The sequence below is a fragment of the Haliotis rufescens genome, unplaced genomic scaffold (assembly GCF_023055435.1).
Source record: "Haliotis rufescens isolate VD_foot unplaced genomic scaffold, xgHalRufe1.0.p SCAF_17, whole genome shotgun sequence".
NCBI classification, from domain to species: domain Eukaryota; kingdom Metazoa; phylum Mollusca; class Gastropoda; order Lepetellida; family Haliotidae; genus Haliotis; species Haliotis rufescens.
In genome coordinates, this window is record NW_025963857.1 from 1683070 (window position 1) to 1710502 (window position 27433).

The following is a 27433-nucleotide window of genomic DNA, read 5'->3' on the forward strand; positions in this document are numbered from 1 at the left end:
ACCATCATCCATTTCCTCTGTACATCATCGATCTCCCTCTGTACCATCATCCATCTCCTTTATACCATCATCCATCTCCGTGAGTACCATCACCCATCTCCCTCTGACCCATCATCATGTCCTCTGTACCATCATCCATCTCCCTCTGTTTCATCATCTATGTCCTCTGTACCATCATCCATCTCCCTCTGTACCATCATCCATCTCCTCTCTACCATCATTATCTCCTCTGTACCATCATCAATCTCCCCTGTATCATCATCCATCTCCTCTGAACCATCATCCATCCCCCTCTATACCATCATCCACATCCCTCTCTACAATCATCCACCTCCCTCTGTACCATCATCCATCTCCTCTGCACCATCATCCATCTCCCTCTGTACCATCATTCATCTCCCTCTCTACCATCATACATCTCCCTCTGTTCCATCATCCATCTCCCTCTGTACCATCATCCACTTCCTTCTGTACCATCATCCGGCCCCCTGTACCATCATGCATCTCTGTAACATCATCCATCTCCCCTGTGCCATCATTATCTCCCCTGCACCATCATCCATTTCCTCTGTACCATCACCCATCTCCCTCTGTACCATCATCCATCTCCTGTGTACCATCATCCATCTCCCCTGTACCATCAGTATCTTCCCTGCACCATCATCCATTTCCTCTGTACCATCACCCATCTCCCTCTGTACCATCACCCACCTCTTCTGTACCATCATCCATCTCCTCTGTACCATCATCCATCTCCCTCTGTGCTATCATCCATCTCCCTCTGTACCATCATCAATCTCCCTCTGTACCATCACCCATCTCCCTCTGTACCATCATCCATCTCCTCAGTACCATCATCCACCTCCCTCTGTGCCATCACCAATCTCCCTCTGTACCATCATACATCTTCTCTGTACCATCATCCATCTCCCTTGTACCATCATCCACCCCCATCCCTCTGTAGCATCATCCATCTCCTCTGAACCATCATCCATCTCCCCCTGTACCATCATCAATCTCCTCTGAACCATCATCCATCTCCCCCTATACCATCATCCACCTCCCTCTGTACCATCAACCATCTCCCTCTGTACCATCATCAATCTCACCTGTACCATCATCCGTCTCCTCTGTACCATCATCATGTCCTCTGTACCATCATCCATCGCCCTCTGTACCATCATCAATATCCCTCTGTACCATCATCCATCTCCTCTCTACCTTCATCCATCTCCCTCTGTACCATCATCAATCTCCCTCTGTACCATCATCCATCTCCTCTGTACCATCATCCATCTCCCTCTGTACCATCATCAATCTCCCTCTGTACCATCATCCATCTCCCTCTGTACCATCATCCATCTTACTCTATACCATCATCCATCTCCCTCTGTATCATCATCCATCTCCCTCTGTACCATCATCCACCTCCCTCTGTACCATCAACCATCTCCCTCTGTACCATCATCCACCTCCCCTGTACCATCATCCATCTCCTCTGTACCATCATCCATCTCCTCTGTACCATCATCCATCTCCCTCTGTACCATCATCCATATCCCTCTGTACCATCATCCATCTCCTCTCTACCATCATCCATCTCCCTCTGTACCATCATCAATCTCCCTCTGTACCATCATCCATCTCCCTCTGTACCATCATCCATCTCCTCTCTACCAATATCCATCTCCTTCTGTACCATCATCAATCTCCCTCTGTACCATCATCCACCTCCCTCTGTGCCATCACCCATTTCCCTCTGTACCATCATCCATCTTACTCTGTACCATCATCCATCTCCCTCTGTACCATCATCCACCTCCCTCTGTACCATCATCCATCTCCTCTCTACCATCATCTATCTCCCTCTGTATCATCATCCATCTCCCTCTGTACAAGCATCCGTCTCCTCTCTACCATCATCCATCTCCCTCTGTACATCATCCATCTTACTCTATACCATCATCCATCTCCCTCTGTATCATCATCTATGTCCTCTGTACCATCATCCATCTCCCTCTGTACCATCATCCATCTCCTCTCTACCATCATATATCTCCCTCTGTACCATCATCTATCTCCCTCTGTATCATCATCCATGTCCTCTGTACCATCATCCACCTCCCTCTGTGCCATCACCAATTTCCTCTCTACCATCATCCATCTCCCTCTGTACCATCATCCATCTCCTCTGTACCATCACCCATCTCCCTCTGTACCATCATTCATCTCCAGTGTACCAGCATCCGTCTCCTCTGTACCATCAGTATCTTCCCTGCATCATCATCCATTTACTCTCTACCATCACCCATCTCCCTCTGTACCATCACCCACCTCTTCTGTACCATCATCCATCTCCTCTGTACCATCATCCATCTCCCTCTGTGCTATCAACCATCTCCCTCTGTACCATCATCAATCTCCCTCTGTACCATCACCCATCTCCCTCTGTACCATCATCCATCTCCTCAGTACCATCATCCACCTCCCTCTGTGCCATCACAAATCTCCCTCTGTACCATCATACATCTTCTCTGTACCATCATCCATCTCCCTTGTACCATCATCCACCCCCATCCCTCTGTAGCATCATCCATTTCCTCTGAACCATCATCCATCTCCCCCTGTACCATCATCAATCTCCTCTGAACCAGCATCCATCTCCCCCTGTACCATCATCCACCTCCCTCTGTACCATCAACCATCTCCCTCTGTACCATCATCCATCTCACCTGTACCATCATCCATCTCCTCTGTACCATCATCATGTCCTCTGTACCATTATCCATCTCCCTCTGTACCATCATCCATATCCCTCTGTACCATCATCCATCTCCTCTCTACCTTCATCCATCTCCCTCTGTACCATCATCAATCTCCCTCTGTACCATCATCCATCTCCTCTGTACCATCATCCATCTCCCTCTGTACCATCATCCACCTCCCTCTGTACCATCAACCATCTCCCTCTGTACCATCATCCACCTCCCCTGTACCATCATCCATCTCCTCTGTACCATCATCATGTCCTCTGTACCATCATCCATCTCCCTCTGTACCATCATCCATATCCCTCTGTACCATCATCCATCTCCTCTCTACCATCATCCATCTCCCTCTGTACCATCATCAATCTCCCTCTGTACCATCATCCATCTCCCTCTGTACCATCATCCATCTCCTCTCTACCAATATTCATCTCCCTCTGTACCATCATCCATCTCCCTCTGTACCATCATCCACCTCCCTCTGTGCCATCACCCATTTCCCTCTGTACCATCATCCATCTTACTCTGTACCATCATCCATCTCCCTCTGTACCATCATCCACCTCCCTCTGTACCATCATCCATCTCCTCTCTACCATCATCTATCTCCCTCTGTATCATCATCCAGCTCCCTCTGTACAAGCATCCGTCTCCTCTCTACCATCATCCATCCCCCTTTGTACCATCATCCATCTTACTCTATACCATCATCCATCTCCCTCTGTATCATCATCTATGTCCTCTGTACCATCATCCATCTCCCTCTGTACCATCATCCATCTCCTCTCTACCATCATATATCTCCCTCTGTACCATCATCTATCTCCCTCTGTATCATCATCCATGTCCTCTGTACCATCATCCACCTCCCTCTGTGCCATCACCAATTTCCTCTCTACCATCATCCATCTCCCTCTGTACCATCATCCATCTCCTCTCTACCATCATCTATCTCCCTCTGTACCATCATCTATCTCCCTCTGTACCAGCATCCGTCTCCTCTGTACCATCATCCATCTCCCTCTGTACCATCATCCATCTCCTCTCTAATATCATCTATCTCCCTCTGTACCATCATCTATCTCCCTCTGTACCAGCATCCGTCTCCTCTCTACCATCATCCATCTCCCTCTGTACCGTCATCAATCACCTCTGTACCATCATCCATCTCCCTGTGTACCATCGTCCATCTCCCTGTGTACCACCACCCATCTCTCTCTGTACCATCATCCATCTCCCTGTGTACCATCATCCATCTCCCTCTGTACCATCATCCATCTCCCCTGTTCCATCATCCATCTCCTGTGTACCATCATCCATCGCCCTCTGTTTCATCCATCTCCCTCTGTGCCATCACCCATTTCCCTCATCCATCTTACTCTGTACCATCATCCATCTCCCTCTGTATCATCATCCATGTCCTCTGTACCATCATCCACCTCCCTCTGTACCATCATCCATCTCCTCTGTACCATCATCTATCTCCCTCTGTATCATCATCTATCTCCCTCTGTACAAGCATCCGTCTCCTCTCTACCATCATCCATCTCCCTCTGTACCATCATCCATCTTACTCTATACCATCATCCATCTCCCTCTGTACATGTACGTGAGGTGTGTGGGCACCAGCTCAGATATACATGAGGTGTGCGGAGCTCCAGCTTAGACATAGCTCCAGCTCAGACATACATGTGGAGTGCGGGCACCAGGTCAGACATACATGAGGTGTGCGGGTACCAGGTCAGACATGCATGAGGTGTGCGGGCACCAGCTTAGATATACATGAGGGGTGCGGGCACCAGGTCAGACATACATGAGGTGTGCGGGCACCAGTTTAGACATACATGAGGTGTGCGGGCACGAGTTTAGACATACATGAGGTGTGCGGGCACCAGGTCAGACATACATGAGGTGTGCGGGCACCAGGTCAGGCATACATAAGGTGTGCGGGCACCAGCTCAGACATACATGAGGTGTGCGGGCACCAGTTTAGACATACATGAGGTGTGCGGGCACCAGCCTATATATACATGAGGTGTGCGGTCACCAGCTCAGACATACATGAGGTGTGCGGGCACCAGCTCAGATATACATGAGGTGTGCGGGCACCAGCTTAGACATACATGAGGTGTGCGGGCACCAGCTTAGACATACATGAGGTGTGCGGGCACCAGCTTAGATATACATGAGGTGTGCGGCACCAGCTTAGACATACATGAGGTGTGCGGGCACCAGCTTAGACATACATGAGGTGTGCAAGCACCAGCTTAGATATACATGAGGTGTGCGGGCACCAGCTTAGACATACATGAGGTGTGCGGGCACCAGCTTAGACATACATGAGGTGTGCGGGCACCAGCTCAGACATACATGAGGTGTGCAGGCACCAGGTCAGATATACATGAGGTGTGCAGGCACCAGCTTAGACATACATGAGGTGTGCAGGCACCAGCTTAGACATACATGAGGTGTGCGGGCACCAGCTTAGACATACATGAGGTGTGCAGGCACCAGGTCAGATATACATGAGGTGTGCGGGCACCAGCTTAGACATACATGAGGTGTGCGGGCACCAGCCTAGAAAAACATGAGGTGTGCGGGCACCAGCCTAGATTTACATGAGGTGTGCGGGCACCAGGTCAGACATACATGAGGTGTGCGGGCACCAGGTCAGACATAAATGAGGTGTGCGGGCACCAGGTCAGACATACATGAGGTGTGCGGGCACCAGGTCAGATATACATGAGGTGTGCGGGCACCAGTTTAGATATACATGAGGTGTGCGGGCACCAGGTCAGACATGCATGAGGTGTGCGGGCACCAGCTTAGATATACATGAGGTGTGTGGGCACCAGGTCAGATATAAATGAGGTGTGCGGGCACCAGCCTAGATTTACATGAGGTGTGCGGGCACAAGCCTAGATTTACATGAGGTGTGCGGGCACCAGGTCAGACATACATGAGGTGTTCGGGCACCAGGTCAGACATACATGAGGTGTGCGGGCACCAGCCTATATATACATGAGGTGTGCGGGCACCAGCCTAGATATACATGAGGTGTGCGGGTACCAGGTCAGATATAAATGAGGTGTGCGGGCACCAGCCTAGATTTACATGAGGTGTGCGGGCACCAGCCTAGATTTACATGAGGTGTGCGGGTACCAGGTCAGACATAAATGAGGTGTGCGGGCACCAGGTCAGACATACATGAGGTGTGCGGGCACCAGCCTAGATTTACATAAGGTGTGCGGGCACCAGGTCAGACATAAATGAGGTGTGCGGGCACCAGGTCAGACATACATGAGGTGTGCGGGCACCAGGTCAGATATACATGAGGTGTGCGGGCACCAGCCTAGATTTACATGAGGTGTGCGGGTACCAGGTCAGACATGCATGAGGTGTGCGGGCACCAGCTTAGATATACATGAGGTGTGCGGGCACCAGGTCAGATATACATGAGGTGTGCGGGCACCAGCTTAGATATACATGATATGTGCGGGCACCAGGTCAGACATACATTAGTTGTGCGGGCACCAGGTCAGACATACATGAGGTGTGCGGGCACCAGGTCAGGCATACATAAGGTGTGCGGGCACCAGGTCAGACATACATGAGGTGTGCGGGCACCAGCCTATATTTACATGAGGTGTGCGGGCACCAGCCTATATATACATGAGGTGTGCGGGCACCAGCTCAGACATACATGAGGTGTGCGGGCACCAGCTCAGATATACATGAGGTGTGCGGGCACCAGTTTAGATATACATGAGGTGTGCGGGCACCAGCCTATATATACATGAGGTGTGCGGGCACCAGGTCAGACATACATGAGGTGTGCGGGCACCAGCTTAGATAAACATGAGGTGTGCGGGCACCAGGTCAGACATACATGAGGTGTGCGGGCACCAGGTCAGACATACATGAGGTGTGCGGGCACCAGCTCAGACATACATGAGGTGTGCGGGCACCAGCTCAGACATACATGAGGTGTGCGGGCACCAGCTTAGACATACATGAGGTGTGCGGGCACCAGGTCAGACATACATGAGGTGTGCGGGCACCAGGTCAGACATACATGAGGTGTGCAGGCACCAGCTCAGACATACATGAGATGTGCGGGCACCAGGTCAGATAAACATGAGGTGTGCGGGCACCAGTTTAGATTTACATGATGTGTGCGGGCACCAGGTCAGATATACATGAGGTGTGCGGGCACCAGTTTAGACATACATGATGTGTGCGGGCACCAGCTTAGATATACATGAGGTGTGTGGGCACCAGGTCAGACATATACATGAGGTGTGCGGGCACCAGGTCAGACATACATAAGGTGTGCGGGCACCAGCTTAGATATACATGAGGTGTGCGGGCACCAGGTCAGACACATACATGATGTGTGCGGGCATCAGCTTGGATATACATGAGGTGTGCGGGCACCAGGTCAGGCATACATGAGGCGTGCGGGCACCAGGTCAGACATACATGAGGCGTGCGGGCACCAGGTCAGACATACATGAGGTGTGCGGGCACCAGGTCAGGCATACATGAGGCGTGCGGGCACCAGCTCAGACATACATGAGGTGTGCGGGCACCAGGTCAGACATACATGAGGCGTGCGGGCACCAGCTTAGATATACATGAGGTGTGCGGGCGCCAGGTCAGACATACATGAGATGAATTGAGCTCCAGTTCGATCTACACAATTGGGATACGACGAAAAGCCACATATATAGATAAAAGTTGACACGAACCCAAATAACAATATACAATACAAATAATAAAACTCATGGAATAGCTGAACAAAATTATGAAGAAAGCGACACACTGTGACAATGGCATGCGTCCGTTCTGTTAAACATGGACGTTTTTGTATGTTTGTGTGTACATGAGAAGCCAGTTCCTCTATATCACTGTGTAATCTAATGAAAAAACACTTCTGTTCTGTTCTGAAGGACATATATGAACCCCGTTGTGTAAACTACCAATTAAACGTAGATTGCAAGAGCGAGCCCCAATCAGCGCGTGTATCAAGTCATTAACGTTCTGTAATATTCCAACTTCTTCAGTCAATTAACATTTCCGTTTGACACGGGGATTTTCAATTAGCCTACCTCGGAACCGTTTTATACTAACATCATACAGTACAGAAACGAAATACAAAAAACGACCTGCTAAAACACAATTATCCTATCAACGACACGCACGGTGGTTCAAGAACAGGTGCTCGTTCTATACTGTTTGTTGGCCCACCTACATATCCGTAGCTCCCTTTTCTACAACTTTCACCGACACGAGTCTCTTTCTATCCCTTCTTGTAGGACCACGTGTCTTTCAAAGCTTCCTCTTTCGCCGAGTTAAATTTGACTTGTGTTGTAGTTTTGTTTAATAGTATTTCACGCACCACTGATCATCTCAACATGGTTTTCCATATAGTTTGTGGTTTCCTGAAGTCGACTAAATGGCCCATGCAGATCTTTCAGTTTGACAAAGACGAGCATGTCGGCTTCGCTGGTGGTGCACGCTCACCCGCCTACACGAACGTGCATCCACAAATGCACGTGCTGGGAATGCGAACGTCCTGCAGATTATGTGCATGCACGATGACGTGAATTATTGATATTTGATCATGTGTGATTGTGGCAAAAGGTTAATTTTAATTAGTCGAAACGGGAAATCCACGAAGCAGAACGCACGGACCTCACGTTGCTGCGATATGCCTTATAACCACTTAATTTCGTTGTTCATTTCTAACACAGAATCTGAATTACTGTGTGTGATCCGCGGTTGTTGGGTCGTCGGTTCTTTTGAACGTTATGTTGTAAAGCTGATGTCTGCGTCATGTCTTTGAAATTGTAGTAATAATCTAACATTGTTTTCAAGACTATTAACCCGACGAAAAGCATTTGTTGATCATTTACAACAATGGCGTGTTATACTTTTTTCAGTGACAGAAAGGTATGAAAAAACAACTGTGTTAACCGTATTCCTTCATTCGTTCATGTCATTATCAGCTGTTGTGTGTCTCGGGGCGACAGTGAGACACGGTAAAACGTCAACAAACGTGCACAGAATTACCAGGGTTTTTTCCGACACATCTGATTGGCTAAAGGTCCTAACTTTCCTGTAAACATAATCACACAACCGTATTTTTATTCACTTACCGACATATACGTATACTTTATTATCTCGAACGTGAACTTTAAGTATGGATTCCGCTAAACTGAAGGGTGTAGCGGCTTGGAAGACATGGCGAACCCTGCTTCGAACGGCTCACTCTATGACTCTCAGTTACTAGACACAGAACTGGGAACACTGTCGTAGATGTGACACACATATTCTTGGATGTCGCACACATTACATACATTCTAATAACAATTACTCCCACCCTAGGTATACTGCCCCGTGGTGATTCCGATTCATAATTGGTCTTACGCTGGCCGGTCGGTTGGTTTGTTGATTAACGCCGAACTCAGCAATATTCCAGCTATATGACGGCAGTCTGTAAAATATAGAGTCTGGACCAGACAATCCAGTGATTGACATCATGAGCATCGATCAGCGCAATTGGGATCGATGCCATATATCAACCAAGTCAGCGAGTCTGACCACCCGATCCCGTTAGTCGCCTTTTACGACAGGCATAGTCGCCTTTTACGGCATGCATGGGTTGTTGAAGACCTATTAGGTAGGTATCATGGACCCGGATTTTGTTTTGATAACAACAAAAACGGAAAGGCAACAATTACATTGAATATGTAGATGTTTAGTTTGTCCGGCTATGACCACCTTTAGACATACATGCATGGCCACATATACTATACAACAACCCCATGCGGGATTCCGAGGCAGAAGAGGGCCCCAATGTGACCTGATGGTGCGCCGTGAAATGCTGTCGATCACTGGTTTGTCCGGACTGGCATGGACATCAACAGGAAATCTGGACTTTACTGTATTATTGCATACAGAGTAAAACATTCAACGACATCTATTTCTAGGTAACGGGATAATGGCGACATTTTCAAGGCGTGTCAAGTCGCAAGGGAGTGTTTTACAGTGCCGTCGGGACTATAAGGTAGTTCCAAAGTAGGGGTTTGATTTGGTTTGGTTTGTTTTTTGTTTAACGCCGCCCTCAGCAATATTCCAGCTATATGACGGCGGTCTTGTAATAATAGAGTCTGGATCAGACAATCCAGTGATTGACATGATGAGCATCGATCCACGCAGTTGGGATACGATGACACACAACAACAAAGTCAGCGAGCCTGACCTCCCGATCCCGTTAGTCGCCTCTTACGACAAGCATAGGGACCTATTCTACCCCGGATCTTCATGGGTCCAAAAGACGAAGAAAAGACCGTAGATGCTGGATTATTTTAGTTTGGTTGTTGTTTAACGCTGGTCTCGGTCTCGCTCTAAGACGACGGACTGGACCAGACAATCCAGTAATTGACATGCGCCGTTGGAAGAGGGCACGATTATACATCATACATTTTGCAGAGTATGACGTCCCGATATGGTTTGTTGCCTCTGGTGACATGCATAGATTGCTAGATACCTATTTCAAGCCGGCTTCCACGGGGCTTGAGTGCTACACATACTACCCAATAACTTACTATACATCGCTTTCCTATTTTTTCAGTCATTTCACGAAATGCATAAGATTCAGACATTTCACGAAATCCAGTGGTTGATATCATGAGCATCGATCCACGCAATTGGGATACGATGACATGCATCAACCAAGTCAGCGAGCCTGACCACCCGAACCCGTTAGTGGCCTCTTGCGAGAATCATAGTCGCCTTTTACGGCAAGAATGGGTTGCTGAAGACCTCAGATATGTCATTCTATTTAAATATAAACTTGACATATGAGAACCGTTTTTTCTTTTCTTTTATTGTTGCAAGATAAAAATATATCCTTATCAGAAGTGGAGAAGTATATATAACTAGCTCTGACACGAGTGAAAAGCAGTATAACACACTCCTCACCTCCAGGCAGCCGTGATATGGAACAAGCGTATAGCGCCACTGCCACAAAGCCAGAATGAAGTCGTCATTAAGGAACCCGTATTTACCGTTATTATCTATGAAGTCAGATATCTGATGGCGACCGCTTGATCCCTGAACACTATACACTTACATAGGCTGCATGGCGATCTGTGTCGCGAGCCGACGGTGCCACGGCAGTTCCAGAAGATCGCCTTGCGAGAACAATGGCGTGTTGAGCTGTGGCTTTGGTCGGCCCGAGATGACAAACCGCAATGGTAAGGTGCAAAGAACGACACGACCCAACAGCAAAGATAATTTAATAGGATCAACCTCAGATAGGTGTATAATATCTTTATGAGGGCACGGCGCATGTCCCAAGGGCACGTGACATGATGTTAAATGTAATTTCGGGTGGATACACGAGATTATTACAGTCTATATGAAACATACGGGTCAACTACAACACGTGCAGCTCGTGGGATGGACGACTCTGCGACATTATCAAATGACACCGCGACATGTAGTTAATCCTCACCAGCGCCCTCTGCCGGCGGCGAGTAATGGACACGAGAAGAAGGTCCGACGCTGAAACATGCGTAGTGCCTGAACAAGGTCACGATAATCACATACATTGTCTTGTATATGTGATCATCACCCGAACTGGCGGCGGCCTCTTCTTCCCCGTGCAACTAATACATCTCGATGAAATCACGGATCAACGTTAACAATGGCGTCTGCTTCATCCAAATCTCATACCGCGGAAGCACGAGCGCCCGGGACGCTGTTGACAGTGGATAGTGGTTCTCTTATTTCTTTGTACTATATACACTACCTAACGAACTCACCACAGCAATACAAGGACCCGTGTAGACCTATGAATACAACTGATTACACTCATTGCAGATATGGGTACACTAAAATATGTCGAATCTTGAAACTGTTGTGTATACGTACAGACACTGAATAACTCTCGGTCATATAGAGTAAACTACGGTTATAACGAACTCAAGGGGACCACTAATTTTAGTTCGTAATAACCGTTATAAGCATATATACAGCAAATGGCCGGGACTGAAAAATAAGTTTACTGTACCATGAATTTCCCCGACGTGGCAAGTTTCGGCAAAGTAAAAGGATATTCCAGGTGTGGAAACAGATTCATCGAAAGACTGAATGCATATGTGGTGTGGCTGGCTGCGTATGAAGGGTTCTATTCTGGCGAACGTTCGAGGTATCACGATCGAGATATGGGTGTGCGAAGGTTCGAGCATTTTTGTCCTCAGATCTGTGACGTCGCGATTCTTTGTTCAGTCTGGCATCACAAAAAGAAACCTCTCTCTCTCTCTCTCTCTCTCTCTCTCTCTCTCTCTCTCTCGTTTAGCGCAATGGCTGCAGAATATCTGCATCTAATTATTTTAGTCTAGAAATGCATGACCAGGCGGAGCTCGCAAGGTGTTCCCTGTCCCGGAATGTCCACTAGACAGAAGCCATTAAAGAAGACTGACAAACGGATCCAGAACTATTAGCGACAATGTTCAACACAGCTTAACTACACATTCTGACTGTAGGGAATCCCTTCTAGGCCTCAAAATACTTTAACCATTGGGTAGTTTCATTCGATTCCTCGGAGAAGTGAAAGCTAATGTGTATCTGCACCGAGGTGAATAGCTCTTGTAAGACACCTACATATCGGAGATGGACCTAACCACTGACTAAATAACATCAGCAGCTGCACTTAATAACATGTGTAGACTTAAGTGACACATACCACACAGCAGTGGTATATAATCATATAATCACCAGATTTAGATGCACGCGATGGCAGGTACCATCACGTGACAAAAAAACATCAACCACAGGAAATGCTGCACTACAGCATCATTTCCTGTAGAAAGTGGACATTTTGCAATATTGTTCGACCTGTCGAATATAAACACAACAGGTACACAACACAATGCTGTAGGTGAGACAAGTCGACTGAGGTATTTCTGCTATGACAAGCGATAAAAATAGATGTCCAAATATCCACAATTTCAGCAGAGTGGTGTTCTGATCAGGTATTCCTGTAAAGAATACTCTCGGTTCTACCCTGATCTCTGTATTGCGGACACTGAGACAATCTCATTCTAACGGACGAGTAGGGGATATTACGTTAGACTTTGTAATATTGGGATAAAACTTATTAGACATTTAAATAGACAATTTCGGCGGAGTGTATTCTGTTCAGGTATTCCTGTAAAGAATACTCTCGGTTCTACCCTGATCTCTGTATTGCGGACACTGAGACAATCTCATTCCAACGGACGAGTAGGGGATAAGGTTACGTTAGACTTTGTAATATTGGGATAAAACTTATTAGACATTTAAATAGACAAGTGTTCTTTTTTTCACACATTGAAGTGTTGGACTTAACATATTAATGACATAACGGTGTCTAAAATGAGTAAAAAACGAACGACGTTTCAAACGTCAAGACAGTGTCGACATATTGACAAGATGTTAGTACTGTGTTTATTGCCATATGCTAGTACTTTGTTTATTGCCATATGTTAGTACAGTGTTTATTGCCATATGTTAATACTGTGTTTATTGACATCTCCAAAAATATTCAGCTTGTATCAAAGACCTGCACGTGTTCAAATATTTAAAAAAGCGCAAAAATGTAAGCGAAAAAAATCTAATTTTCATTCATATAAACAGATCCGATGACTTTCTCAACATTTCTGAAGGTTTTCTTTTTTACCTTTTTATTATGCAGATACCGTCAGCCAAAAATGGTCCCTATATACCTTGTCCACTTGGTGTGGTGCGCAATTTGGCCATCAAGACTACAATGAAATCCCGCATACGTCCCACACGGCACTGTTCACAGTGAGCTAGCTCCTGCGGATAATGAAACAGAATATATGCTTTCGATACGTCAATGTTTCCAGTTAGATCTCCCGGTATACGGAGTTTCCGGACTATGCAGGTTCATAACTAATCGGGTTTCATTGTTTAAAGTAAAAGCAATCCGTATAAGGTCTATAAGCCTTCATTATGTGATAACTGAAAGTAAAAAATGGTTTGACATACATGTATGCCATGTCTTGATTTATTTTGGTAATATGTTTTCATTTACAGTTACTCTCCAAGTAGGAAGAATGAGGATTTAAAGTTTTATGTCAGAATATTAGAAAGAGTTTGAAAGTTTAGTTGGAAGAAATCGATGTGTACATGGTTAAAACTTAGTACAGGGCCCCGGCAGAAATGAAAAAAATATATACTGCCGGGTTATTCGATGGTGACGTATTTGATGCGGGTATTACAGTTGTGTTTTGGACTTTAAGTCTGCAGTGTTTCGGCGAATGTTTAAACAAGTAACGTTATGGTAACGTCTGTAATTGTTTGGTCAGTATACTTCTAATGGTCCAGTATTTATGATATAGGCATGACAGCACAAACAACAATGTTTGATGGAGAGACATTTAATGTTATTTCATGTTCATATTACCATATTTTTATATGACTACATTATCATTGAAGAATGCCACGGCGGGATACATGTTTAGTATTATTCGATTCATGTCGCTAGATTTCAAAAGATTTTTTATGAATTAACATATTAGTGGTGTTCTAACACAACTTTTAGAATTATGAATTTTAGAACGCGTGCATGTTGCAAAGAATATAGCTTTTAAACAACAGAAGCACATATGTTTCTCTCACAAAGGGCACGCCCCATCATACACATAATTCATAACTTGGCCAAATTACAGACTTCACTTCGTCTATAGCTAAATATTATTTCCTCTAATTCATTTAAATACAATGAACATCAAGAAAAAAAATCTTCAAATAAGAATTAATGTTCCTTGTAACTTGATTCACAATGATCCTTCAATTACAACAAGTCGTGAATGATTTTAGGTATGAATTGCAATGTTCGAAACACGATAAAAACCAATTCAAAAAACAATTAGTCCCTCTCAATGGTTTCCTTAATACTGGACATGTGAGGACAGCGTCGCATGAGTCCCAGTCATATAATAGCGATAAAATTATGCCTTATGTGTCAAAAATCTTTGTGACTGATGAAATTCCCCCCTTTCAGGTTAAATACGAACAAGTGAGTTCCCCGTGGTTAAACCGAAAATTATTGAGAGCGTTGTCAAAGGGACCTAACGCCTGGGATACCACGGACTTATGTACAGTGTCAGAACGCCAAGGCATTAGGGTAATTCTACGGCTGCGCGGTACCTCAGGGTATAATCGCCGTCGCAATGCCGTGGCAATAATCTTTTACCTCCGTTCGAAAAGAATATTTGACTATAAACAATAATTCATTTTTGTCATACCTAGCAATCGATAAAAATCATACAGCATCAGGCATTAAACAAAGTGAATCGAGTTTCACCCTGGGGCGATACGAAAAGAAACAATGGTAGCCGAAATACCAACCAGGACTGAGCCGGAGTATAGCGTGTGTCCGTTGTATGATTACATGGATAGTTTTGATAACGGGCGTGCTCAAAGTCGTCATACATCATCCAGATTTCATCCAAACGCGATGTAACACTGAAATAAAATATAATGTATATCCGGCAATGAACAAACCCGATTGCCTGAGGGTAACGGGGATCATAAGTAGCCACGGTAATGACCGCTGCTCTGACTAATACCCGCCCCATTGACAATTATGCTGCGCCATTATGTCAAGACGCTGTATGTTACATAGCTGGCACCGTGTCGACCCGAGTCTGATGGTTGACGTTGGGTAAAGCTAGGGGGTGGTGGAGGTCGAAGGGAGGCGTGGCACGTGACCTTGGAGGGGAGAATTGTCTGCTATATGAAGCTCACATTTACTTTACTACCACTGCTTAGGGTTATGGGAGGAGACATATCATATTTTTCTTATTATATTTTTTTTTTTTTTGTTATTCTTGTACCGTAGGTCGCATGTATACCACCTGGAGAGGCCAAGGATGTGATAGAGCGTGGGGCTTGGAACAATGACTTGGTTCCACTTTAGATATGTATGATATGATTTGGTGATCACAAAAATTTATCCGATTTGATCAATAAATTACTGTAGAATTGCGTTGTCTCGACTCAATATTTAGGAACATTTGTCTCGTGAAGCATGTGTTATTCTAGGCTTGGTCATGAAGTGGGCTATAATGTTCCTTGATCAATTTATGCCGGTGTGCTGATAATAAAATCATTGTATCTACGATTTTTTTGTTTTGAAGCATGTTGATATTTGACAATCATGCAATATTTACACGATGGGAAACAACCCCTAAACAAAATGAATTGAAAACTGGTTCCACTGTTGGTACGCGACGCTAGCTTAGTGTTTTTAGTTTTACGAGTTTAGGTAGACGGGAGCCCAGTCAATATGAATTGCAAGTCAAGTGCCGGTACCGCAAATAGAAAACGCAATTTCAAATACGATAATAGTCAATACATATATATATCTATCCTATAATGCGTAGGTGTCTCTGCTGGATAAGCCAACGGATAAACAAGGTATCCGTTGGGGTCATATACGGATGTAGATGCAAGAATTAAAAGTCAAGTAGGTACTCTCATTGTTTCCAAACAAACATGGCGTCGCCCTTGTCAATCGACGATCGAGTCAGAATGTGGGGAAACTACTTGGATAAGTGTTATCATTATCAAAGCAACAGTCCAATACACTGAAATCCATGTCTAACTTGGACGTAGCTGAGACGTTTGAAAGTTTGGGCAACTTTGGAGATATGTATTGTGAAACAGTTTTGCAAGGACGCCAGCCAAGCGGGATCAGTTTCCATAATCGGTGTTTGTAGACCTCTGCGGTTTGGGTCCTTTCTCCAATTTAAAACAGTTCAGTTTGGTCGAAATATGCCGGAATTGTTACCTTGTCTAAATTTGTCGATCTGTGTAGATCGAACTCTGCACTTCGTAACGTTATGACCAGCTGAAATCAAGTCACGCAGACTCTTAACAAACGTGACGCCTCATAGACTACTGACTCCGAGCCGACTATAGTCCTTCTTTTAAGTTTAAAGTCGAACGCCAGGCAGGGTAACAATAAGTATACTATCTTAACGTCTTTTGGTTCCATGGGATCGAACCATCGACCTTCCGCTCTCCGGGTAGACGCCTTATCCACTACACCACGGAGGTAGTACCAATTATTATGATAAATATAACAAAATAGAGATGTAATATATTCTATACACGCTCGATAAGAAAGACATGATACACACACGACAGTCGCGGATCACTCAATCCAAAGCAACGTGATGTTCAAGGGGTACTAAACTGCCGGGCAAAAGAAAGTATACACTTGTTTATTACAACAACAAACACAATAGACATTTCAAACGTTATCAAAACGTTACTGGGCTGAAAACGCAATTATGCTACCCGTATCACCATCGAATAACCATTTCTTATTTGTCTCATTTTAGCCACCATCAAACATGGGCTACATCATGCAAAACCCATTGTTTTGTAAGCTAACTCAAATTGCATGATGAATATCAATCTTACGGTTAATGAATAATTATACTTATTACACAGAACAGCATCTCAGTTTTACACATGGTCCATGTGGAACTATACAAAGACTGTGTAGCATAGTCGCATCTTACAACATGGCGCTGTCACCTTAATCCCAGTGGTAAAGTTGTCAGTAAAACGAGATCCAGCACATGCATGATAGTCATCCAAGTTTCATTTACGTGGATGACTGGAGATGCAATACAAAATACATAAATTGTCAGAATATCCAGTTATAAGACTGCAAGTTAAACACATTAAAATGAATACGGACTAGCTGTTACTAAAGATGTGCTAAGATGGCGGTTCAACAACAGACAGCGCTACCTGCTACGCGCTGAAACCAAACCCTCTGTATAACACGGTTCTGGTCCGTAGGAAAACAAAAGTGGTTGTTGCGTTCAATACAATCCGCGATGCTGCAATAACATAAAACACAACTGTTGTAGATACCTCGGGGTCATGGCGTTTGTACCGATTTCTGCCCAAACTCCGCCATCACCCACAGCCCTCTGGGTGTGGGGCTTGCTATGGTTTCCTGTAGAGTCTATTCAATGACTGTTCCTACACCCTCCGCGTCCCCTGGCCTTTTGTGAGCCAATAAAGCGTGCAATTTTTGTAATAATCGTTATCGATTGTGTCATTTTGTTTTGAAAGAGCTATAAATTTTGAGGATTGGGGCAAAAAAAAATATCGCATCATCTGCAGCCCCAATATGTCACACTGTGAGGTTGTCCCTTCAGGCTACAAGAACCTAAGATTCCAAATTCGGATGTGAGTGGGTTTCCGATTTTTCCAATCTCGCTGAACAAACGTTATCTTTTGGTAGTGATAAATCTTATCCAAAACTGAAATATATTTAAACTCGAGGCAAATCCATGTCTTTAAGACTATATGTATCTTTTGCACTACAGTTTCGTTTGTTCAAGTTTGTATTACTTCGTCGCATTCACCTACCCGTCGTCATATAGCTGGAATATATTTTAGTGCGGCGTTAAACAACAAGCAAACAAACACATTCACCTAAACGGTATATGCATTTTAATGTATTAAATATTGACCAAATCACGGATCTTTAGCGGTACATCGACATCTTCGGAAACGGACTTTCCATTGGATGAGAAGCCAGTCAAACAAATGCGAAACTGACGTTCATTAAACACGAACTGCCACGTTTCCAAACCTAGTGAATTTGATTTCCACCGCTTTGAACAGTTTTGCACGAAATGTAATATCACGAGGTGTGAGCTTGATGTGGAAGGAGAACCATACGTGATGACGGTATTACCACATTGGTGAAACCCACGATCACGGGCATGGTGTTGACAAACTAACACGCATGATCAGTGCGAATCTGTCACTCGCGCGACTGTAGGGTTCTCATATGCCCAAGGGACGCAACTCTGCACAGCGAATTGTGGCCCCTTGCTGTGCCCTTCAGTGTATCATTAAACCTTGAAAGAAAATACAGATTAAACCACACATGTTTCATATACAGGATTGAGAAGAAAAACCGAATGTATGTGCCTGGACCCTGTGGCGAAGGTTTGAATTGAGACCGGAACGATGCTTGCATGTTCTCGGTATGGTGTCTGATTAACAGAGTCATGAGGGATAGGGGTGGCTGTAATTGTGGCGGAAGTTTATGAGATATGTTGATACTGATTACTCTGCGAAAATAAATCATGCCTAATATCAACCAGAAAAACGAACAGTATGACAATATAGCGGGTGTTGTGTAGCTCACCTTCCATAGTTGTAACGCTTCGTTCAACACACTTCAAACCAGCATTATGCCAGTAATATCACCATTGTTTTCTGTTCGATCTACCATGTAGGTGGTGGTTATAGAAGCCACAAGCATGATTGCAAATTAGTAGTTTTTTTAGAGGGGATGCCAGTCTGAATCAGAAATGGGATCAAACCTGAAAAATGTCGAGTTATCAGCGGTAGAAATTGGCACTAGTCCCGTAGTCCTTGCCAAACTGCCCAATAGTTAAGCTATCATAAGGACTAGTAGAAATTTTCCTTTTTTAAAGGTTTTGCTATATGTTATCATTATAAGGACTAGTGGACAAAAAAACCTGTTAGTTTCTACCGCTGGATATTATTTTTATATCTATCAGGATATCTCCAATTCGATTACCTAGAATTTCCTGTAACTGGACAGTTGCCGGTAATAGCTAGAAACTATCATTAAGTTTACATACCGTATTTTGATGATACTCTTTCCAATATTGTTCACCGTGGGGATTCCGTTGAGTTTCGGTCCTCGACGCCCATGTGGGAGACACCTGGAATAAGAGTTGTATTGTCACAATGTGTCGTCATGCCCCAGTGGATCGGTGCTCATGAAAGTGCAGTATGTATGTTAATAATACTGACGACAGACAATGGCAAATGAAATTCAAATCACCTATTAGCTTGTTGTATGTAATACACCCATCGATATCAAATCACAAATGAAACCTTATTGCTACCAACCACACTAATATAAATAGGCCACCGTAATATAACTTGAAGATGTGGGGCAAACATCATTCGCTCACACACTCTCTCACATTCCAATATGGCGGCTTTGGTGACCATTATGAAAATTGGTCCCGAGTGCGGTTTCAGAGCACTGATTATGTTTCCGAACAACGAAAGACGAACAAGCAGTGCCATTCAGGCTCGGGTCGGTTGGCAGACTAAAAGGGTTGAATCGTGTCATTCACACAAATCATTATCCATCTTCTAACTTAACGTTAATGTTTGTTTGTATATTTGTTGTTTAACGCCGCACTGAGCAATATTTCGTCTATATGACGGCGGTCTGAAAATAATCGAGTTTGGACCAGACAATCCAGTGATTGACATTGTGAGCATCGATCTACGCAATTAGGATACGATGACATGCAGCAACCAAGTCAGCAAGCCTGACCACCCGATCCCGTTAGTCGCCTCTTACGACAAGCCTAGTCGCCTTTTACCGCAAGCATGGGTTGCTGAAGACCTATTCTACCCCGGATCTTTACGGGTTTAACGTGTATGATCTTCATTATCTACAGCCTACACGGTAATCCCCATAACAAAGAAACCATATCTCAGTTTCACGTTTACACTTTGGTAAAACCCACGTTCTCGGGTATGTTGCTGACGACAGAAACATACATAATCAGGGCGAACCGGGATTTGAACCGACGATCATAGGGTTCTGGCACATCTAAGGAACGCAACTCTGTACAGAGAATTAAGATAAATTGCATGACCAGGTTAGCTAACAAGAAAAAACCCCAAGTGATTTAACATGCTTGACGTTAATAGGTGTCTCGAACAACTAATGTGTCTTGCTGTTGCAGGTAATAGATATAAAAAAAAATTATATAATTGTTAACTGTTACATGTATTTCACTTTAAACTGTATCTCTTTGTCGGTTGTTAGGTCAGATGTGATGGAGTTGATGATAAGGGATATTTTGTGACACATCTCCCATTAGGTGTATAATTAACGTTTGGGTTGGCTTTTGTTGCATGCATACAGATGCGATAGTTATAGGGAAGGGTCACAAAACATGACATATTTCATACGAACGGGGTTGTGTGGGGTAGGGTGGTATGGGGGTTGTCAGGCAGGGGTTGAAGGGTGGTGACATGGCGTGGGGGTGCTAAAAACAAAAACATGCATTCTTCCAGGGGGACTTGGCCCGCTTTTCCCGTGTATATACTGCTCAACTTTGGAGAGGGAAATCGGATGTGTCATTCTATTTGAACATGGGTCTACACGTGACATTATGAGAATTAGTTTTGAATATCATGGAAAGATATCTAAAGCGGAGTAGCATATATTATGTAGATCTATCTCCTAATGCTTCAGGGAAAATTCGAACCCTTGTTTGGTCCATACTCGATTATTCATTGTATCATATCTCCATTCTATTATGATACATGTTTATGAGAATGTTTATACAATACAATAGATAATCGAGGATCGGAAAGAAAGGGTAAGCTCGTTTTCGTTTTATGTATTTAAAAAAAGAGTCGAGGTTCGTGAGTCTATGAAACAAACATCTGGGGAGAAATAATTCGATCGCCAGTAATACTTTCACATAACATGATACCATCACAATAGGAAATAGATGTGTATTCTATATGTAAAGCAATATATATGCCATAGCGTCAGACTAGTCACCTGCTGTATATATTTTATATTGTATACTACGCACGCAGTAAACAATAATTTATACATATCAGACTTCACGTTATCACTTAATCATGGCGGTCGAAATCTCAGCTGAAAAATTAGGTCGTATGGCTTCAGAATCTACGGTACCATTTTGTTACTTTTCCAGTTTCTAATTGTATTTATTTTAAAGATTGACATTAATTCAGGCACAGGAATTCGCAGCTGTACGTTACAGTAGGCCTATACAGGCCGAAGTATATACGTGGGTTAATAAAATATACGTTTATCTGTACATGAGTAAACAAAACATGTTTATTTGTAGGCCTACATGGGTCAAACATGTTCATTTGTACATGGGTCAATAAACCATGTTGATTTGTACATTGGTCAGTAAAACATGTTGATTTGTACATGCGTCAATAAAACATGTTGATTTGTACATGGGTCAATAAACCATGTTGATTTGTACATTGGTCAGTAAAACATGTTGATTTGTACATGCGTCAATAAACCATGTTGATTTGTACATGGGTCAAACATGTTTATTTGTACATGGGTCAATAAAACATGTTGAATTGTACATGGGTCAATATAACATGTTTATTTGTAGGCCTACATTGGCCATAGATGTTTATTTGTACATGGGTCAGTAAAACTTGTTTTTTGTAGGGCTACATGGGTCAAACATGTTTATTTTTACATGGGTCAATAAAACGTGTTTATTTGTACATGGGTCAATAAATCATGTTTATTTTAACATGGGTCAAACATGTTTATTTGGACATGGGTCAATAAAACATGTTTTTATTTGTGTGCAGCTGTGCATTCTTGATTGCGTTAATGTTTTACCAATATTTAGAAGACTGTTCCCTGAGTATTTACGTCACATTATGAAATCTGTTTCAGCTATCGTCGGATCATAGGTTTTCGGACATCATACGGCCATGTTGATCGCGACTAGTCGCGCTCTAACAGGCGGTGTAGCATCACACAGAGATTTTTTAATGCTCGGATGATGGCTTGTTGTTATGAGAAAGTTGTCTTTTATAAGTGAACGGGATGTTGTACAGTTGTTCATGTGATATGAGAGAAATCTGCGAATGTTTCTTGCGCGTCCGAAAACCCATAACACGGGGATATATGACGTCGAATTGTAAGTGACTGAGTCTAGGTAATCCTGAGGTTGATGGCATGAACACGTCGGGGACCACGTCACACACTGATCCCCAAACAGGTCAAATATTATACATGCTTCAGAATACAGCCAGTATGCTAAACTACAATGGGCAGATTACATTTCGGGCATGCGCAGTCGTGTTGTTTTATGTGAGTGTTTGTGACCGAATTATCAGATAGACCTACATTTCGAAGCAGACGACGCAAATCTTTGAAGGCGACTGACAGGAAGTGAATCGATTCGCGCATGCGTTGTGTGCAGCAAAACAAAAATGGCGTTCAGATATTTCGCTGAATGTAAACACTTGCTGATATAGCATCATAGCAAGAGAAATCTGCGTCCTGATAGAATAAATGACCGTCAGAAAGTTAGTCTAACTGTAATTCATCATGCTCGACCTAGAGGTAGTACCAGAAAGATCTCTAGGAAACGAGCAATGGGAGTTCGTTCTTGGTAAGTTGAGTCGTTTATCTAACCTATTTATGCACATAACGTCATCAGAAGAACTATCATACACCATCATCAAAACCTATATTTTGAACAAATGTGGTGTATATATACAGTGTCATTGTAATTTACATATGAGTGAAACTATACGGTTTTAACGCTGTGTGTTCTGTCATGAAACAACGGAAAATCTAGGTGTTGCCATTGAACCAGTTGAATGTAAACAATGTTTGCACCAATCAGCTGATTTACTGGGACAGTGGGCAAACAGGGCACTTGTCGTCAAAATATGTCGAATAAAAATTGTGCGTGCAGGGGGCAAATGTTTAGGTTTGCACTGTCATGTATATGTAGTTGTATATATTCATAGATACAGCTGACCTGTCTCAATTTATGTGACCTGACTATTTGTTATGAAATGACATATTTAAGCTCTAAAAAAATGGTTTGAATGCAGAAGCAACACTTTTTGTCTCATCTGTATAAACTGTCACTTCACTTGTCAGAATCAAATGATTGGGAACTGCCTTGATACACATACATACCCTTGACTATATTTGGGACACATTGAGAATCAACTTTATATGCTGTCATCCCTGGATCTGAAGACGATTTGTTTCTACGTTTGTTTAAGAATCCTTGTCCCTTCAATTAAGATATATTTCTACCATTGTCATATCTGATTATTATCAAAAATGAAACATCGGCCATCACTTTTACAATATGCATGAACAAATGATGGATAAACTTATCTACCAATCAAAGCAAAGAAGTGGTTTCGTAAACACACTATCCCGGAAACTGTCAAGTGTCTGTGATGTTAGTGGTCATTATCAACACGCAATGATTGGACCTTGGATAATAGATTGATTTTCAATCAGGCAACAGTCATACTTCAACAATGCTCAAGTATCCAGTTACTTCACCAACAATTAATTAAACCTTATATCATCTGTTGGAATAAGTAATTATAAGAGGGATTGTTCATGAGAGTTTATTGAAGGTAATTAGCATTATGTTATTTATGTAATTGGTCGATACCTCTGCATAATAATATGCATCCCAATTCCCATGTATATCATGTCCAGGCTATGTGTACTTGCCTTATTTACCGAGGATGATTTGATCATCAACATTCAACAACATTCAACATTCATCAATCATCAACATTTGATCATCTTAGAAAAATAAATTTTATACATCAGACAAGTGTAAAGATAAACAAAATATGGTCAATTCTTGACTTAGTTTAGATACTGCTATTCTATCTTCTCTGCAACCTTCTTCTTTTCTAGTGCACAACCCCTATCCTATACACCTCAGTATATCCCCTATCCTATACACCTCTCATTCATCATTGAAAAAAATGCTTACCATTCCAGTAACCCTTAACCACATGGGTATGTATTTCAATGAAAGCCCTCTATTCACATGTTTGTGTGTAACACTTGAGTGGTGTCAGTCAGCATGTTTTGTTTAAGTAACAAAACACTGAAAACAATAGCACTAATAGGCTACTACTTGTGGATTAAAGGTTTGTGAAAGTCATATTTATTCATATTCTGCCATCAGTGACTAAATACAACATTTTCAAACTTCATGTTGATAACTGTATATTTTTTAACTTATCCTATCTCACACTATGCATTTTTTCCTTCTTCTTTTGATCCTTATGTGGAAAATGCTTGAATAAATTTTCCAGCTTCTAAAAAACAATTCACCTGGACACATCCTAGCATCACCATGGTCGCCACCCAAACAATAGGGTCCTGCACTGAAGTCCTGTGCCCTGTGACCTACCCAAGCTTACATACTTTCCCCTGCCACATCCTTCTCTTTTTAGTCGTCCAACAGTTGTGACGTGTTTGTGTGTGAGAGAATACAGTTTTGTTTCTTTGTGGTAAGACTACTACACTACGATCCTCCAGTTCAAAGCGGAGAAGCTTGCTCCTTTTCATCGTCTACGACTTGTTGTTCTCAATCACCAGTTCGCCACTCTAAGGGTCGTGGCCATGGGAATTGTCTCCATTGGCGCTCACATGATTCACGTTCAAAGAATCTTGCTTTCAAGGATCAACACTCTCACAATAAGGATCAGCGATCGGAAGTTCGGCTTTCGAATGATCAGCACTCCCCCTTGTCCCTTCAATTAAGATATATTTCTACCATTGTCATATCTGATTATTATCAAAAATGAAACATCGGCCATCACTTTTACAATATGCATGAACAAATGATGGATAAACTTATCTACCAATCAAAGCAAAGAAGTGGTGTCGTAAACACACTATCCCGGAAACTGTCAAGTGTCTGTGATGTTACTGGTCATTATCAACACGCAATGATTGGACCTTGGATAATAGATTGATTTTCAATCAGGCAACAGTCATACTTCAACAATGCTCAAGTATCCAGTTACTTCACCAACAATTAATTAAACCTTATATCATCTGTTGGAATAAGTAATTATAAGAGGGATTGTTCATGAGAGTTTATTGAAGGTAATTAGCATTATGTTATTTATGTAATTAGTCGATACCTCTGCATAATAATATGCATCCCAATTCCCATGTATATCATGTCCAGGCTATGTGTACTTGCCTTATTTACCGAGGATGATTTGATCATCAACATTCAACAACATTCAACATTCATCAATCATCAACATTTGATCATCTTAGAAAAATAAATTTTATACATCAGACAAGTGTAAAGATAAACAAAATATGGTCAATTCTTGACTTAGATTAGATACTGCTATTCTATCTTCTCTGCAACCTTCTTCTTTTCTAGTGCACAACCCTATCCTATACACCTCAGTATATCCCCTATCCTATACACCTCTCATTCATCATTGAAAAAAATGCTTACCATCCCAGTAACCCTTAACCACATGGGTATGTATTTCAATGAAAGCCCTCTATTCACATGTTTGTGTGTAACACTTGAGTGGTGTCAGTCAGCATGTTTTGTTTAAGTAACAAAACACTGAAAACAATAGCACTAATAGGCTACTACTTGTGGATTAAAGGTGAAAGTCATATTTATTCATATTCTGCCATCAGTGACTAAATACAACATTTTCAAACTTCATGTTGATAACTGTATATTTTTTAACTTATCCTATCTCACACTATGCATTTTTTCCGTCTTCTTTTGATCCTTATGTGGAAAATGCTTGAATAAATTTTCCAGCTTCTAAAAAACAATTCACCTGGACACATCCTAGCATCACCATGGTCGCCACCCAAACAATAGGGTCCTGCACTGAAGTCCTGTGCCCTGTGACCTACCCAAGCTTACATACTTTCCCCTGCCACATCCCTCTCTTTTTAGTCGTCCAACAGTTGTGACGTGTTTGTGTGTGAGAGAATAGTTTTGTTTCTTTGTGGTTACACTACTACACTACGATGCTCCAGTTCAAAGCGGAGAAGCTCGCTCCTTTTCATCGTCTACGACTTGTTGTTCTCAATCACCAGTTCGCCACTCTAAGGATCGTGGCCATGGGAATTGTCTCCATTGGCGCTCACATGATTCACGTTCAAAGAATCTTGCTTTCAAGGATCAACACTCTCACAATAAGGATCAGCGATCGGAAGTTCGGCTTTCGAATGATCAGCACTCCCCCAAGGATTATCGCTCTTCTAGGGATCAACACTCCTCCAATGATCTGCGATCGAAGGACAGGGATCAGCAATCAGGAGTTCGGTGCACTCAGGATCGCCACTCATCTAAGGATTGGCGCTCTTCTAAGGATCGTTGCTCTTCTAAGGATCGTCGCTTGGGGATCAGTCATATACACATCGTCATTCACTATGGATTCTTCGCTTAACACTTACGAAAATGATTGTCATACTGCTTTGTTGGAACGTTTGTAGACTTTGGGTCACTTCTAATCGTCCAGTTATCTGGACCATCATCACCAACAGGATTGGTTTCACTCTTATAATGACCATTATCAGCCACAGCCGCAATCCTCCTCCTTACAGGGATTACGTGAACCTCCCACGTGAATGGGAATGATTCCCCTCCTTGGCATGGGTACTCTTATGATTCACCTTTACACCTTTACCGGATTACCCCTCCCATGCTGGATACTATCACTCTCCTTGCAAGCATCTACCTTCTGCTTACAGGGCTGATAGCCACACCTGGAAATCACAGTTCTGCAAGTTGTTCCCGATCTCCGTCTCCGCTTGCGGTTCAGGACCCCACCACTTCATCTGTAGCAAATCCTGCTGTGACACTCCCTTCATCCACACAGCTGCTTCCTACTTCATGAGATCCTAATGATTTAACTACCATTCTTACACAAGATCTTCAATCTATACTGCAAACTGTCTCATTCCAGACCTC

At 43.1% G+C, this 27433-nt stretch overlaps 1 protein-coding gene and 1 long non-coding RNA gene across 5 annotated transcripts in view; one reads left to right on the forward strand and one right to left on the reverse strand.

The window, feature by feature from the left end:
* The window catches only part of LOC124125420, a 30199-nt gene extending 7350 nt beyond the window's left edge, over positions 1-22849 (reverse strand). The window contains exons 1-2 of the long non-coding RNA XR_006859641.1: positions 22816-22849; positions 19499-19582 (exon numbers count right to left, since the gene is read on the reverse strand). This is a non-coding gene — a long non-coding RNA (uncharacterized LOC124125420). The remainder of the gene's footprint in view (positions 1-19498; positions 19583-22815) is intronic.
* Positions 22850-22871: 22 nt separating this feature from the next.
* Positions 22872-27433, forward strand: part of LOC124150278 (phagosome assembly factor 1-like) — a 62245-nt gene continuing 57683 nt past the window's right edge. For 3 of the 4 annotated variants that reach the window (XM_046522285.2, XM_046522362.2, XM_046522437.2), the window contains exon 1: positions 22872-23083. In XM_046522285.2, coding sequence (XP_046378241.1) covers positions 23020-23083 — 64 coding nt within the window. In that variant the 5' untranslated portion in view covers positions 22872-23019. The remainder of the gene's footprint in view (positions 23084-27433) is intronic. The other variant, XM_046522494.2, reaches the window with a different exon arrangement.